At 40.0% G+C, this 12891-nt stretch overlaps 2 protein-coding genes across 2 annotated transcripts in view; both read right to left on the minus strand.

Moving 5' to 3' along the window:
* Positions 1-1002: 1002 nt before the first annotated feature.
* Positions 1003-5490, minus strand: GNRH1 (gonadotropin releasing hormone 1). The gene is made up of 3 exons (XM_027549948.1): positions 3781-5490; positions 2715-2810; positions 1003-1212 (listed from the first exon to the last, which is right to left on the minus strand). Exons 1-3 carry the CDS (start codon positions 3919-3921, stop codon positions 1171-1173), a joined length of 279 nt encoding a protein of 92 aa, XP_027405749.1. The 5' UTR covers positions 3922-5490; the 3' UTR covers positions 1003-1170.
* Positions 5491-8934: 3444 nt separating this feature from the next.
* KCTD9 (potassium channel tetramerization domain containing 9) overlaps positions 8935-12891 on the minus strand; it is an 81372-nt gene continuing 77415 nt past the window's right edge. Inside the window, exon 12 of the mRNA XM_027549950.1 lies at positions 8935-10846. Coding sequence (XP_027405751.1) covers positions 10730-10846 — 117 coding nt within the window. The 3' untranslated portion in view covers positions 8935-10729. The remainder of the gene's footprint in view (positions 10847-12891) is intronic.

The following is a 12891-nucleotide window of genomic DNA, read 5'->3' on the forward strand; positions in this document are numbered from 1 at the left end:
GGCTGGATGGCATCACTGACTCGATGGACATGAGTCTGAGTGAACTCTGGGATTTGGTGATGGACAGGGAGGCCTGGCGTGCTGTGATTCATGGGGTCGCAAAGAGTTGGACACAACTGAGTGACTGAACTGAACTGATTATAGGTAGTCAATTCTGGAGAATGAATGGTGCCAGTGCTGTTTGACCAGGGGACAAGAGAACACCTGACACCTGTCTTCAACTGACTATAATCCATATGTTTCTGAACTGAAATAATCAGAAAAATCAGACAAGGGAACAGTACTATTTTTAGGGCTTGGTCCAAACCTTATTATGCACCTCTTGCTCTGATGAACCTAGAGGGACCAAATGGAGCCCAAAGGATCATTGGACCAGGAGCCCAGTGAGGCCTCATTTCCCCGAGGCCTCTCCCAGGCTCTGGTTGACTTACAAAGGGATTGGAGACAATCTGGGGGTGAGTGGGGAAACTTTGGCCTTGGCCCCATCTAACTTCTGTAGGTCAGAGAGAAAGCTTTCATCCCCATAGAAAACTGGACTGAGTTGGTATTGGGCTTAGAGCGATTGTCCTGTGAGTGCAGGGTGGTGGTGGGAATGGGGGAGGAAGGGAGCCATGTGATTCCTTGAGTCAGCAATAACATGGCCTTTGTGTTATCTCCTCTTCTCTGCACCCCCGCCTCCCACGCTGTGAACACATTAAGAAGCACGCCCTTGGAGGCTTGTGGGCTTCCCGGGTGGCACTAGTGGTAAAAAAAACCTGCCTGCCAGTGCAGGAGACATAAAAGACACTTGTTCAATCCCTGAGTCAGGAAGATCCCCTGGAGGTGGACCTGGCAACATACTCCAGTATTCTTGCCTGGAGAATCCTTTGGACAGAGGAGCATGGTGGGCTACAGTCCATAGGGTCACAAAGAGCTGGACAGGACTTCAGTGACTTAACACACTAGTATGCATGGAGGCTTACCATGGCCCTCCCACACCAGAGTTCTGAGTTAGAGAAAGACTTAACATTCATGCCATTTTATTCGCAATACGAGCACTTCCATCATGAAATCCATGCAACCTGGTGTAAGAATTTCTGAAATTCACACAATTTACAGACGTTAAATGGGTCACAGATTTCAAAATCAGAATTATACTTCAGTGTTATCAGTTTTTCTGGTCCTGTGGATTTATATCTTCCTCTGCCCAGTTTCCTCTTCAATCAGACTTTCCTGAAAAATAAATCAGTAATAAATATATCAAAGTTGATTTTCTGAGCTGAATGTCAACTTTTTTTGACATTTAAATTTTTTTAAATATTGATATTTAAATAATAGATCCATTTGTTTTTTTCACACTAAAAAGTGCTAGAGAGCTGGATCATGCTTTATGAATCAAATAAACATAAGATCTATTAATACATTGTTTCTAAGTATAGGGTGTGAGGACAGAGGTGAAAGAGAAATCTGTCTTTTAACTTGTTCATCTATTATTAATCCAGTCTTTGCCTCAATTCTTTCTAGTGTCATATTCAGAAAATGTCACAGCTTGCTTTTATTTTATCATGAGGTAAGTAGAATTGAAAAAAAGGAAATAAAGATATTTGTCCACTTTTTTTTAAAAGAGTGGTTTTTACATTTTACTGATTTATTTTAAAAAGTTTATTTGGCTGTACCTGGTCTTAGTTGCGGCATGTGGGACCTAGTTCTCTGACCAGGATTGAACCCGGGCCCTCTGCACTGGGAGCATGGAGCCTTAGCCACTGGACCACCAGGGAAGTCCCTGTCCACTTTTTCTTTGTCCTGTCACTCATCTGCTGATGTGATGTTTTCAGGCTTTCTCTGTTCCTGGCCATAACTGAAAGTGAACTGTAATGCTTTCTCCATAGAATTATCCAGGCAAGAATACTGGAGGGGGTTGCCATGCCCTTCTCCAGGGGATCTTCCCAACCCAGGGATTGAACCCAGGTCTCCCACACTGAGATAGATTCTACACCATCTGAGCCACCAGGAAAGCCTGTAATGCCTTCTAACTGCTGCAAGTAAGTGGACCACATTGCTCAGAGAATATCAATATTGAATTCAGGATTCAACTTCTATATTCAAGTCCATATATATATATATATATATTTATTTTTTTTTAATAAAAAACCTACATTGAGTTAGTAGATTTCCATTTAGGGTGGGAATTTGGAAACTGGTTTGTCCAATCAGAAAACCAGAAATCAAATCTGTAGCTCTGAATTGTAAATTGATCAGTTGGGGATTTTTTATTCCAAAAAGAAAGAAAATTCTGTAGCGCACCATTTTTGATTTCTACATTTCCCGGAGAAAACCGTGTTATACCAAGAACTCTTGAAGAATTTGGTGGAAAAGTGTGGATTAGCCTGGAGGAGAATAATCGAGAGAGTTTGATGAATATACTTGAAGCACTGACAGGTAGCTATGGAAAGAAATTTGTCAGTCATTCCTAAGCCAGAGCTGAGATTAGTGGACACAGTTTGCAAAGAGATTTCAATTTAAGAAATGAAACAAGGTTCCGGCCATTAGTACTGTGTAACCACTGAGAAAGGGTGTTAAGAAATGACAAGGGCCCAGTACAAGAGGAATTCAGGCCGTCAGGAAGGTAAGCCCTGCAGTGGCTGAGAGGGAGTTGTCCTAAGAGGATGACCAAAGAGGTGGTACCCAGGACCCATCCATCTCTAAAGCTCCATGTTGTTAACATTGTAACTCACCAGAGCTGCCTTCAGGTCCCTCAGAGGAGAATGGGACTGGTGAACAATGCACCCACAGCACTTAGGTTCTACTGGCTGATCGACCTCCTTGGCTATCTGCGAATAAAGATTATTGAAGATGGAGGTAAAGAAATGAAATGGGATTTTTCGTTTCCACCAAAAATTGTATGTGGAAGGTGAAGTCGGGGGACTATGGGACTGAGAAAGTTGCGAGTTGGGATGGGGACTTTTTTTCAATTCTCCTTTTAAAAAATGTTAATGTTTTTTTATTTTCTGGCTGCACCATGCAACATGTAGGATTTTTAAATTTTTTTTATGGGATACTGTCAGACACTTTTATAGATTGGTGTGCAGCTCCGGAGGCCATAGTAAGGAGAGAGAATATTTTTCTTCCTAGAAGTGATGAAAATGAAGTACTTTGAACTTCACAAGGAGGAAGTATACAAAAAAATACAAGAGCTTAGAGTTATGACTAGGATTGTTCTAATTTTCTAGTTTTTACTAAATATGTCATAGTTAATAGAGAATTGCTTCACAAATAGTCTGTGGAGAGGATTCTGGGCTTCTTTATTTCATACTGTGCATGTGCTAAGTCACTTCAGTCATGTCCGCCTCTTTGCAACCCCATGGACTATAGCTTGCCAGGCTCCTATGTCCATAGGATTCTCCAGGCAAGAATATTGGAGTGGGTTGCCATTTCCTCCTCCAGGGGATCTTCCTGACCCAGAGATGGAACCCAGGTCTCCTGCATTACAGGCAGATGATTCTTTACCACTGAGCCACCTGAGAAGCCTTATTGTTTCTAGGTCTTTTGGTGATTCTGTATCCTTAGAGTATAGCTTGCTCCTTTGCACCTGTTCCTCTGGAATCATTCCTGTTCTTTGTTCCACTGGTCTCTGTCCGAATTAAAGCAGGAATGGGGCTTGACTTGGGAAGTGCCTATCTCCCCAAGAATACCTGGGTCAGGGGCAAGAATCCATAGCACACTTGGGCACACAAAGGATTTTAGTATCCTTCAGTTGGATCACATAAGCCACGTCTCATTTTGAAGCTGAGAGGGACTTACCTCTTGGAAAGAATCAATCACGTTCTCAGCATTTCTCTTTCCTCCAGGGCGCAGCCCATAGGACCAGTGTTGACCAGAGCAACCCACCACACAGAGAATCAGCAGGATTAATCCAGCTAGAAGTTTGGGAGTCGGCTTCATTCTGAGGAATATCAACACAGTGATAAAAATAGACCCAGACTGGGTTAAGCAAAGACCTCTTTGGTGAAAATCCTAACACTGGGGTCACTCACCCCGCAGAAGACGAAAGTGGGAGTGATCTACAGTTTTCACATAAAAGTACTTTCTTACCTTGGAGACAAAGCCAGTCCTTTAACATGTTGAGTACTTTTCAGAATTAAACTGTTCTGATTTTTATTATTTATTTGCTTATCCAAACCTCAGGATTCCACCTTTATCAAATTCACTTTTTACCTTAGTACTTTCTCCCCCTGTGATTGAGATTCTTTCCTGAGATAAAGAAAATTGGGCCATCTGCTCTGAAAAGTGGCTCCGACTAGAAGTCTCTGGCTAATAAAAGTTGCTTGACATTAAATGGTTACCCTGTGGTGCTAATTGCATTTTGCTGAGTGTGTGTCCTTTGGTCCTCCACATGGACGCTGACTGGACCATCTGTGAGCACGAGAGAGGACCTCACACTTTTCAAAGCTCCGAGTCCCAGACCAGCTGCCTCCCTGGCCACAGCGGCCTTCAGCCATCTGATGACATGTGGAATTCTCACAGATTAAATTTCCATTGGTGGGGAAGAAGCTAAAGACAGAACCAAATATTGGTTGATGAGCTCTTGCAGTTCCCCACAGGCTGGAGCTCTATGGCTGGAGGTGACAAGGACCAAGAAGGTCAAGGCTTCTATAGACACCACACCTGGCCTTAAGCCCTTAGGGTATAAAATGCCCTATAGATAGACAATAGCATGCAGTCTAAACAAAAGTGCTAGAAATACAAAGCATTTTACCTGTTTGAGAGCAGAGAGTCCCCCAAATCTCAAGCTTCCTTTGAAGTGTGTTGAATCTGACTGTTCACTTTTCTAGCTTCCTTTTTATATGAAACTTTTCCAAGACACCGAAATCTTCCCCACTGGTAAACTGCATTGCACATAGACTGTGTTTTTTTTTCTTTTTTTAATAGTAATTTCTTAAAGCCTCACATCAAGCCCTTAATGGTGTATATAATTGGAACACCCACTGGTGTATCTGTTAAATTTAGTTAAATCTTGGCCATTAAAATCTCACCTAAGACTTTTATAGTCGAGGCCACAATTCAAGAGATTAAAATCTAGCTAGGTAGAGTTCCCTTGAGGAAACTGACAGGCCAATCAAGAGTTCAAGGAAAATAGCGGTCTTAGACTAAGTCATGCTAAATGGCACACATGGAAACTGTCACTAAGGAGCCCATGTAATAGTAATTGTATAGTCAGGTTGTATAGGAGCAGCTCTCAGCTCTTAGATTCCCCATGTGTAAAATGAGCTGAGTTATAAGGAATAAGAAGTGAGTATTGGTACTGTCCCAAACCCATACAGAATCGCTAAAGTAGATGGTAGGAGTTTGGAAATCCCCTAGTCTTCTACCCTCCAGGTTTCTTCTTTGACTATTATTTTTTAAAATTTTTATCTGAGCGTAGTTGATCAACAAGGCTTGTTACCCTCTGTTGTACAGCAGAGAGAACCAGCCCCACACATACATATACCCACTCTCTCTCTCCCAACTCTCCTCCCTGATAGGTCATTACAGAGTATTGGGTAGAGTTCCCTGCGTATACAGCAGGTCTATTTATTTAACTTTTTTTGCCCTATCATGCAGGATCTTAATTCCCCAACCAGGGATCGAACTCGCACCCTCTCCAGTGGAAGTGTGGAATCTCAACTGCTGGACCACCGGGTAAGTCTCTTTATTTTTAAAAATTGGAGTATTGTTGACTTACAATGTTGTGTTAGTTTCAGGTGTACAGCAAATATATATCCATATATTCTTTTTCAGGTGCTTTTCCCTTATAGGTTATTACAAAATACTGAGTGTAGTTCCCTGTGCTATACAGTGTGTCCTTGTTGTTTATGTTTTATATATAGTAATATGTATCATCTGCTGATCCCAAACTCATTTATCCCCCTCCTTTTTCCTCTGGTAACCCTAAATGTGTTTTCTATGTCTCGGATTCTATTTCAGTTTTGTAAATAAGCTCATTTGTATCATGTTTGAGATCTCACATATAAACAACAGCCTATGATGTTTTTGTCTAGTTTACTTTGTATGATAATCTCTAGGTCCTTCCATGTTGCTGCAAATGGTATTATTCTGTTCTTTTTTATGGCAAAGTAGTATTCCATCCTGTATATACACCACGTTGTCTTTCTTGCAAGCCTTCTACAGTATCAAAAAGTTAAGGAGATATGTTGCAGTTTGAATGTGCTAAGTGCAAAAATAACCAGCCAGAGGTTCAGCTCATTTCAGTAGATGGTTATTGAGTTAAAAGACACAAATGCCTATGCTAAAGGTCATGGGAGTACAAAGATGAGAGATAATGTGGCATGTGAATGACGCTAACCTTGCTCATTATCACAGCCCTGCAAAGCAGATCTCATGATCTAAATTTCAGAGATAGATATTGCACCCCAGAAGTGAGCTAATGGACGTTATATTTACACAGTAAAAGCATTTTAAAAAGAGAACCATTACTCTTTATTATATTTATTTGAATACATGATTATCTTCTCCTAATTTAAAAGTCATGATACTCAAAGATCGCATCTTATTTAAACATCTGTTAGTAAGTCCCCAGCATTGCCTGGAGAATCCTAGGGACAGGGGAGCCTGGTGGGCTGCCGTCTATGGGGTTGTGCAGAGTCGGACACAACTGAAGCGACTTAGCAGCAGCAGCAGCAGCATTTAGTCAGCATTCAATAGATTGGAATGAATGAACGAAAGGTAAGGACCTTTTAACCTGATCAGATCTGTTTCCTCTTCTGCATCAAAGATGTGTTTTAACTGACTTAGAATGAAATCTTCATGTCCAGTTGGATGAAGGTCTGTTACATTCGCTAAGCAGTAAATTGTTTCAAAATAACTGGATGTGTATTCACTTTAGAGTTAAGATTGGAAATTTCTCCTTGAGTAGGATGCTAGATCAGTCAGCTGTTGCCCAGTGTTATCTGGAAATAATTAATTACATCTACAAGAATTTGGCATAAAAAGCAATGTTGGTCCACGCAAATAAACTTCTTTGCCCAGCCACCTCTGTGGAGGTTGTCAGATCTGTGATAGGGTAGAGAAGAGGATGAACTTTAATTGCAAATCTAGGGGGAATTAAAAATAGAATGTAAGTGATTGACTTTATCTCATTTAGACACTTTGAATAATTTAAGCGCCATTCTGACATGGAGGAATGGAACCTCATCTCCCTATGAAGGTATGAGAGGCTGGTTTTCAACAAGAGTCCATTTTGTTTGAACGATGGATGCTGTTTAAGGTGTGATGTGCTTGTAACAGTATTGCTGAAGCAGATGTGTCTTTGGTTGAGACTAATGAAAGGGGAGTTGAGGCTTTGACCCTTGTCATGTTAATCTTTTGTCCCTGGTTAAGCTTCCCTGGATTACTGGTAGCCAATTTCCGTCAGTTGATATTCAGTCTTGGAAAAATGCTTTGAAATTTTTAGATGAATGCAGCCACATGGTCTGTGAATTCCTTCCCTATGCGTCATGCCCTTGAAACCTGCCTTAGCGTTGTCATAGATCTCAAGGGCAAAGGCCAAACTTGTTTATTTTCTACAGCACCAAATCGGGTATCAAACAAATATACAATTAATAGAATGTGGAGGTTTGGTGACAAACTGATCCTTGTCACAGTTCCAACGACAGATCAATTTGCCATGAAGCTGAATTTAGTAAATCGGATTTAAATAATTGAATTTTACCCTTAAACATTTTTCCCCCTAAATTTAGAAATCTCCTAAATTTTAAAGTATGGCTCTCTATAAAGGGAAAATGGCTTTTTTTTTAGCATTTAAAAAAAGCACCTCAAAATTACTAAAATGTAACAATGATTTAGTAGGTAGAACTAGTGGTAAAGAATCTACCTCCCAATGCAGGAGAAGCAAAAGACGTGGGTTTGATCCCTGGCTTGGGAAGATCCCCCGGAGGAGTAAATGGCAACCCACTCCAATATTCTTGCCTGGGTAGCCCATGGACAGAGGAGTCCATGGGGTCACAAAGTCAGACACAACTGAGCGAATGAATACAACACACACAATCTTGCTGAATGACAGATGGAAACCTTCTTTGACCTAATGTAAAATCTCAGCAGGAAGGACTCATGAACTCCTGCTGACATATCTAAGGTTGTGACAGGGTTTCAGATAATTAATCCTTGCATAAGGTACTTTGTGAAAAATAATAACTGCTTTTCCTTGTAGAGTTGTACCTTTTAAAGACAATATTTCCTTGGAGATTTAAAAAACTACTAGGGTTTTTCATATATTAAAGATTAAAGTTGACTAGGAGTAGATTTATTGCCAATTCATAAAATGAACAGTTGGAGAAAATACCCCAACTCTTGATTTATGATGGTAAACTTTGTAAGAAAATGAATATACAATATTTCATTGCTTTGAAATTACAGCTAAAAGACTATTACAGCATAATACATATTGCTCTAAACAGGTACATGAGTACAAATTTTCTCAATGTAGATCATTAGCTTATCTAGTTTAAAACCCTTTTCTAGACTTTCCCGCCCCTCCCCAAACAACTGTGTTTTAAACCTGTGTGTACAATCATGTTTCACTGCAAGGGTTAATGGGAGTTTTGAAATGTTCTTTCCTGCTTAAACTTCTTTCTCCTGGTTGTCAGGCAAGAACACTTTAGGAACAATGTATTTCACAAACCCAACAAAGCTAACAGGTAAAAATGTTCATCAGCTAAAGAGTAACACAAATGAGTTACTGGAAGACAGCCTTTTTTGGTCAGCATTAATGAAATGTCTGTGTTGTTAGCATGGTGGATTTTAAGAGGAGAATCATAAAATAATCATGCTTCAAGAAATAAGTTTAAAGGCACTTTCTTCTTTTTCACACAGACCCTCCGGGCCGGTCTTAAAACGCATACTGAAGAAATTAAGTAAATTTGGAAAGTTCTAATTTCCAAAAGCAAGACAAGAAACACCTTTTCAACATTTCACATCATTTATTAATGCAGGACACATTAGATCCAAAATCTGCATTTTCTAAGCATACTGTGTTTGGATCTTTTGGATTCTTCTGCAGGTTTAGGTTATGTCTACAGAGGTACCCTTAAGTGGATGAACAACACATTCTCTAATTATTGAAAATATAGTACAGAGTGAAATGATTTAAATATAATTTAGGCACATATTGATTATGAAAATAGATTATCTCTCAATACAATACTTCTCTGTCTTGGTAAAAATAATAAAGCAAAGAAAATAATTCATTTCTGAAGTTGCTTTCCTTCACCTGTAAAGGTCTATCTCCTCCCACTTATGCATATGTACCCTTTACTGTTAAGGAAAGCTTTGCATATGTATAGAAGAATAAGCTATGTAAATACTGAAGACATGTCATTCTCCCACAGGAGACAAAGTGGTTTTTAACGATTCCTTGCCTCACACAGATGAGTCTGGAGAATTCAGAACCCATTTGGACACAGCTTACATCCCTGCTCTTGGGGGTCGACATAAGGACACACCAGTTACTGGTAAGGAAGTTCAGGCCCTGCCCCTGCAGAGCAAGTGACTCAAGGAAGCCAGGCTAAAATGTATTAAACGACAACACACCAGAACTATAAGAACCAAGGTGCTGACTGAATTGGTAGTCCATCTTGGAACCAGCCGAAAACCTTTATTTCCATTTAAGCTTTTTGATAACTATGGTCAAACTGTCAGTTTAGAATTCTTTGTTCCCCACGGTAGGGTCAGAGCTGCAGTTCTGTTGACTTCTAAAAGATGAATCTGCCATATTCATTCATATTTTATAGCTTTGATGGCAGTGGGTTTGGATTTCACACCCTATTTCCAAGCTGGCCTTGTTTATCTGGCATTTGAGTTAAATGAATGTTAATTATGCGCCTTGGGGTTTTGGTTTTCAACTCTCTTCCTATGCTTGTTTTGACTGTACAGGGAGGAAACTAAGCGAGTAGTGTAAATAGATAAAATTGCCTGGGCTGGCATGGAGTGGAACTTGTTTAGAATGAAATTGTAAGTTGAAACCTCAGTGAAAAGCTGTAGGTAAATTGTTCACCATCCAGAGAGTTCCACTGCAAATGTAGCTGACGATGTATATATGACGTCTCTTTCCTGCCACTCTATCAGTAACACGGTTTCTTTAATTTAGCTACTCTTTTGTACTTAAAAAAAAAAAATTCTTAAAATGAACCTGAAAAGAGAGCCTTGGGGAGTCTGATCTTACCATCTTCACATGGTGTGACAGGTATTCAAAGTAGGAGAGGCCCCACTAAAGCTATTTAGAAACCTGAACAACTTCTGCAAAATTGTAAAGTTCAACAATTTAAATATCCATACTGCATCTAGAGAGTCAATAAATATAATTGCATATGTTGTGCTTTTCATAAATTAAATTCCTCAAATGCATTTCAAACCCAGATGGTATTTCAACATCATGCCTATTTAAAAGCAAATATAATAGATACTATTTATTCCTGGTCGCAAGGCCACCAGGCAAATCCCCCTACTCCACTCCAAAGGCAGCAATCTAATCTAGCTTCCCTAAATCTACTGAAGGAGTGCTTCTCTGTTAAAAATCAGAATGTGGGGAAAAAAGTCACTTTTTCCCCATTATGCACCTCTGAGAACAAGCATAATCCTCTAAATGTTTTTTAATTCCCTTACAGTGTTATTTCTTCTAGATAACCGAGTGGGTGGAGAAAGAAGAGTGATAAGGAAAACTTTTGTCGTCTTCGGCAACTTCCTCCCTCCAGGCCTCTCATCTGACGCTCTGTGACATGTGTAGTGGTGTCAGCATCTCTTCAAAGATGGCGCCCTTCACGTTGGAACCCCGCAGGTTGGCTTCTTGAAGGTCACACCCAGACAGGTCACAATTCTGCAGGACACAAACAGTGTTCATGGAACTAACAGATTAAAGGGCTTATCTGTTCCTTCTTAAAATGGTTCCTGGGGCATATCAGGAAAAGGTTCCTAAAGAATAAAACTCACTTATTTCTGGAAAACTTTCAGAAGTTTTAGGAGAAAGCCGTATTTTTTCTCTCTAGTTGATGCTTACTCAGGCTGACCACCACAAATATATATAAACAAAGGTCAACGATGAAGCATGTTCCTTTTGAATTTTAAGCATTTAAAATCCAGAATGTAAAATGTATCTGAACAATTTTATGGGCTTCCCTGGGAATATGGGGCTTGAATGGAAGCAGCTCCACTGCCAGACAAACTCAGAGGGTCTGAGCATCAGAAACTGATTTCTGGGACCTGAGATAATCTTTATTCTTTTTTTAAAATTTATATTGGAGTCTAGTTGATTTTGGAGAAGGAAATGGCAACCCACTCCAGTATTCTTGCCTGGAAAGTCCCATGGGCAGAAAACCCTGGCAGGCTTACAGTCCATGGGGTCGCAAGAGTCAGACATGACTTAGTGACTAAAACACACATAGCTGATTTACCCTGTTGTGTTAGTTTCAGGTATACAGCCAAGTGATTTAGTTATATATCTCTCTGGGGTTCCCAGGTGGCGCTAGTGGTAAAGAACCTGCCTGCAAATGCAGGAGATGTGAGTTGAATCCCTGGAGGACAGCATGGCAACTCACTCCAGTATTCTTGCCTGGAGAATCTGATGGACAGAGAAGCCTGGTGGGCTACAGTCCATGGCGTCGCAAGAGAGTCGGACATGACTGAGTGACTTAATGGTTTTACCACAATCTATGAACAATAATGAAAGGCATGGGGGTAGGGAAGATTCAGATTTTTAAACAGAGAAAGGGATTTTACTTAATAATTGTATCACGTAGCTGCCTAACATTAACATTCTCAGAGTAAGGAATTGCCTTTTTTTAACCCCCCAATTATGTATACAATTCAGTGAGTTTTAACAGATCTATATACAGCAGTGTAACCACCACAACTGGTAGTTGCTTTCAAATTTCCCTTGAGATCAGAGAGTGACAGATGGGACAGGGATTTTTGGTTAAGTCCCTAGGGATGGTGGGGATGATGGTTAGAGAGAAGGGTGACTGCACATAACCTTTATAGTATAGAGGGTTAGCAGCTGCCCCAACAGTCATTCTGATTAGTCTTTGCAATCAGATAAAGGGAGGCGTTCTACTGTTTAAATAAAGAACTCATGTGTAGTCACATGCTAACTGAAACAAAGGGAAAAGATCCTCATCTTAGGTGACAGTAACAATATTTAAAAAGTTAAATAACTACTTATAATAGGTTTATACCTTCAGTCTTAAGCTGGTTCTTTTTGCCTTCAAGTTCAACGGGGCCTGCTACTATGCTGCTAAGAGCTATCAAGAGAACAAGGTAAATTCAGATAAGAAATCTAGATGCTAGCTATGAAACAGGATCACTGAATTAAGGATTGTATTTTGGACCTTAGGACTAAATAGGACTGCATAGGAAGGAAGTATAGAGTGAAAGAAGGATAGATGAAAACACAGAAACAGTACTCTTAGTATTATAATGAAAAAAGAGCAAGATGAAAACATTTAAAAAAATCAACAAGCTAAATGTTGACATACTATTCTCTAGAATCCAATCTATGCCAGATTTTCTTGTATTAGGTCTGTATTGTTCAGTACAATACTCCTAGTCACACACAGCAGTTTACATTTAAATGAATTTTAATTAAATACAACTTACAAATCCATCCCTCGGTTGCTCTGGCTCAATAGCCAGATGCGGCTGGTAGGTGCTGGACTGAATAGCACAGCCACAGGACATGCCCATTGTTGCCGAAAGAGCTATCAGACAGTGATATAGACCCATTAACAGCTATGCAGTCTGCCAGCTCAATCTGCAACTCAAGATGATATATACCAGACAATTCTGATGAAAAAGATGACTGGCTGGACAGAATTAAAGTCTCAGGTTGAGATTCAAAAAAGAATATGATGCCAATTTAGAACAGGC

This window comes from Bos indicus x Bos taurus, chromosome 8 (genome assembly GCF_003369695.1).
Source record: "Bos indicus x Bos taurus breed Angus x Brahman F1 hybrid chromosome 8, Bos_hybrid_MaternalHap_v2.0, whole genome shotgun sequence".
Lineage (NCBI taxonomy): Eukaryota > Metazoa > Chordata > Mammalia > Artiodactyla > Bovidae > Bos > Bos indicus x Bos taurus.